At 37.1% G+C, this 4,343-nt stretch overlaps 1 protein-coding gene across 1 annotated transcript in view; it reads left to right on the top strand.

Moving 5' to 3' along the window:
- The window catches only part of LOC125481104 (serine/threonine-protein kinase NLK-like), an 11,052-nt gene extending 7,688 nt beyond the window's left edge, over positions 1–3,364 (top strand). Inside the window, exon 4 of the mRNA XM_048592244.1 lies at positions 1,606–3,364. Coding sequence (XP_048448201.1) covers positions 1,606–1,660 — 55 coding nt within the window. The 3' untranslated portion in view covers positions 1,661–3,364. The remainder of the gene's footprint in view (positions 1–1,605) is intronic.
- The last annotated feature ends 979 nt before the right edge of the window (positions 3,365–4,343 follow it).

The raw sequence follows: 4,343 nt of genomic DNA, 5'->3' as shown, positions 1-4,343 counted from the left end.
CCCCTAATCAGATCTTGACTATCCCCTAATCAGATCTTGACTATCCCTAATCAGATCTTGACTATCCCTAATCAGATCTTGACTTGATCCTGTCCCTCAGTATTCTCTCCAATAACTTGCCTACCACCGATGTCAGGCTCACTGACCTGTAGTTTCCTGGCTTATCTTTGCTGCCTCTCTTAAACAATGGAACAACATCAGCCATCCTCCAGTCTTCTGGAACTTCACCAGTGGATAAAGATGAAGCAAAAATCTCTGCAATGGCCTCCGCAATTTCTTCCCTAGCTCCCCACAATGTTTGAGGATGGACTTGATCAAGCCCAGGGAATTTGTCCACCTTAATGCCCTTTAAGGCTGCAAACACCACCTCTCTGGTAATATGTATGCAGGCCAAAACATCCCCACTTGTTTCCCTTATTTCCTTAGCATCCATGATTCTCTCCTCAGTAAACACCTGAGGAGAAACATTCATTAAAATTCTCCCCCATTTTCTGTGGCTCCACGCACAGATGGCCATGCTGATCTTTGAGAGGACCTATTCTCTCTCCAGCCACCCTTTTTACTCTTAATATTAACTTTGAAGTCTACATTTGACATCAGATACTTTTAAGTTGATAGCCAGCCTTATAATGAATATAAAATATTTAACCTTTTCTAGTGTACAGAAGATATTGCAGGTCTTTTTAGCAATAAAGGATGAATAATTTACTTAAATGTGTTTTCATTTAAAACTCCATGGTTAATGGTAGACTAAAAGTCCAGTCTATCATTTTTTCCAGTTTGAGGGCTTAGCAACATTTTGGACAAATGCCTCAACTGCATGCCAAAATTTTGATTATTTTCTGTTTTTAACAAAATACTGCATTCATGACATCATTGATAGTATTTTGCTTCTATTCAATATATTAGATATTTGTAGTACATCCAGTGTAATCATATTTGATGGATTTTCAATCTGTTTGATTTTGATTACTCAAATAAGGTGTAGTGTTTTGGAATGGGTTCTGTTACTGACTTATCTGTTAGCCACTCACAAAGCAGTAATCCTGTCCTTGGTTAATTTTCTTAACCAATGAGTGAAAATAATTAAAGTCAATATTAAGATATTTCACAAGAAAGCTATATATAAATATTTCTCAAACTTTTTGGTTGGAAGACCTTTCTTCAAATGAATTAGCAATCGACATGTTACTTATAATATCCATATGTAGTGTGTTTTAATGATGCTTTTAATTTAAAAATTAGTGAGATGGGTATATCGGTTTCTCATTGCAGTATGTGGGTCCATGGTGTGATATTTTTCTCACACTACCCCTGTTGCACTAACTTTGCCTTCAGACACCATTTTAGTCATCTATTTTTGACCATAATGATACCCTCCACCCAACCTCACCTGATCGTTAGGCTGTCCCTGATTACTTCATAACCTTTCTAAATTCCAAGATGACCTCAGACTTCAATTGATAACTATTCTGTTTGACTGCCTATTTGGAAATGAGCAATATGAAATGAATGTGTTTAAGTTTTAAATGTATATGCCACTGTATTTTCACTGTAAAGCCTGAAGTTTATATCACTTTCTTTTTTTCTTTGCCGTTTTAACAGCTCCACAGTTGCTCAGCCCTCTGAGATGCCCCCATCTCCTCTGGTATGGGAGTAAGTGGAAGAAACTACTGATGACAAACATTTTAGGTTCTCACTAGAGTCTAAAATTTGCAGTACATTTATGTCGGGACAAGTGTGTAATTTTACTTATAAAAAATTTTTAAGAAGTTAAAAAGAAAACCACTGATAATTGTAAAGAATATACTTTTAGGAATATGCTGGACTTGTATTTTTTAGGGATTAAATTGGTGGTTGTGCTTTGAAATAAAGCAGCTTAGCAGGAGCTGCACGGTTTGTATGTATTTATGGAACTGTGTGCAGCCTTCGCTTTTTGGCTTTGGAAAAACAAAAGCTGCACTAAAATGAGCTGGGTGTCTTGACTTTGAAGTGGGACATGGAACAGACATGTACAGGATCTCTAAGGAATCAACGCTCATCCATTCCTGAAGACACTTTGAACTGAGGCTGGCTAAGAATACAGAGTTTATGCCGACCAATCATGATGTCATATCAGTTGATAAGGCTGTTTAATGAAATGGGCATGTCACCTGACAGATCAATTCTATAGCTTCTCTTCAGAGCTGTGACAGTGGTTTGCTGTTGTTTGTATAACATTGTGATTAGAAAGAAATGGAGTGAGTGTGAATTTATCACTAGCAGAAGTAACTTATGTTTCCCCAGTCCCTTAATTATATTTAACCAATTTTTAGAAACATTTTGTTTTATTTCTGCAGTCAAACCTCAAGCATGCATCATCCCACATTACTTGTGTATATAGGTCCAGTGTTGGGTAGATTTTAAAAGTCTTGACATTACTGTATAGAGGAATTAGCTTGCACATTTTAGGTCTGTGAAATATTCCGTGAAAGTTATTTTCTGCACTGGACGGTGTAACAGGAAAAAAAAAAGCAGCACATAGGCGATTATGTTAATTGTGTCTTGTGTCTTTAGGCAGAACTGTGTGGAAGTGTTGATCTGAAACGTCACAGTAGTGCAGTTTTAATATCCTTTCCTGACAAATCCTTATCTACTGGAACACTGAACTATTCTGTGTATATGTATATATGAACAGAAATTGAAGGCTCTACCTCCAGGAGTATACAACTTGGTTTGTTTACCTCCACGTTTTTTTAAAAAACAATTCAGCGTGGGGATTTAAAACTTGAATGTCCCTTCCAGCTTTTATATTTAAGATAAAAGATTTTTCACATGTACGAAGGAACCTTTATGGATTGTCTTAAATACGCAATTGTGTTCAAAGCTGAGAGTATGACCCCAGGCTCGGTCATCATTACTTGACTGTTAAATAACTGTAGTTCATATCTGTATTTAGCATTGGACTGTTGCTGCGAGTGACCCAGAGCAAAGGTGTGCACAGATTTCAGTTAGATCCCAAACATTTTATTCCTTTTAAAATTTTAACTTAAATGAAGTAACGGCTTGCTATGACAAAGATTTGTCATGCTGGAAATTGCATCTATTTACAATTAGGAGCAATTAAGAGGTTTATGAATTATAAAGAAAAAGGTTTTTAAGCCTCCAGAGCTTTAAAAATAAATTAAGTTTTAAAGGCTTGTATTTGAAAATTTCTGTTTTCAGGAAATAGGGCAAAAAAATTCCTAAGAGCCTGCTGAGAAACCAGTTTCAAGACTTCACCTGAGGTTCATCGTCCTATGTGACACATTTGCCGGTCACTTTGTACAATGTAGATTTGAAGTACAGTGGTGGAAATTCATTAAATGTGACATTTAAAAGAAAATCAGTGTGGTACTACTCAGTTTGTCATTTAATATTTAGTCATATCCTCTTAATTTATTATGTTTCCCTTTTTTGTTTTGTGGTTTCTGTATCTACTATTGATTCCCAACAGGCATCTTTGAAAACACTTCTTTTAAGTTTAGTTGTGTTATTATTTTTATGTGGAAAAGAACATAAAGATATTATTGTATCTGAAGAAGTGTCATTGGACATGAAATGTTAACTCTGATTTCTCTCCACAGATGCTGCCAGACCTGAGTTTTTTCCAGCAATTTCTGTTTTTGTTTCCGATTTCCAGCATTTGTAGTTCTGTTTTTTTATTAAGGTAGTATTTTCTTGCTTTACTTGGTGATTCCACATCTTGTGTCCTTTCCTGAATAGGAAAACTTGATAATTCCCTGAATTAGAGCTTTGCTTTCAAAAGCATTGCACCATCACCTCTCCAGGTTGGGTGTCTGAATTGAGAAACACCAGTTGTCTGGAATGTTCTGAGCAGACCAAGCAACTCATGGACTCTCTATTCAATTTGTTGCTGCACCCAAACAATAGAGAAGGCATGGGCTTATCTCACCCTCAGACTAAGGGTGACGGGGGATGTAGTGACTTTGAGTCATATAGCACAGAAACAGATCCTTCACTCCAACTCGTTCATGCCAAACAGGCATCTCATCTGACCTAGTCTCACTTGCCAGCTTTTGGCCCCTACCCCTCTTAAACCCTTCCTGTGCACATACTCATCCAAATGCCTTTTAAATGTTGTATTTGTACTCCCCTCCACCACTTCCTCTGGCACCTCATTCCATGCATGCACCACCCTCTGCATGAAAAAGTTACTCCTCAGGTCCTTTTTAAACCTTTTCCCCTCTTTATATTAAACCTATGCCCTCCAATGTTGGATTCCCCTACCCTAGGGAAAGGACCTATGGTGAGGGACAATGCAATGCAAAGTTTACAAAGCCATTTTATTTTCTGGTCATGCT

Source organism: Rhincodon typus, unplaced genomic scaffold (assembly GCF_021869965.1).
Source record: "Rhincodon typus isolate 14 unplaced genomic scaffold, sRhiTyp1.1 hic_rhity00000878, whole genome shotgun sequence".
Classification (NCBI taxonomy): Eukaryota; Metazoa; Chordata; class Chondrichthyes; order Orectolobiformes; family Rhincodontidae; genus Rhincodon; species Rhincodon typus.
Note: the sequence above shows the minus strand (reverse complement) of the source record. Positions and strands in the feature narration are given on the sequence as shown.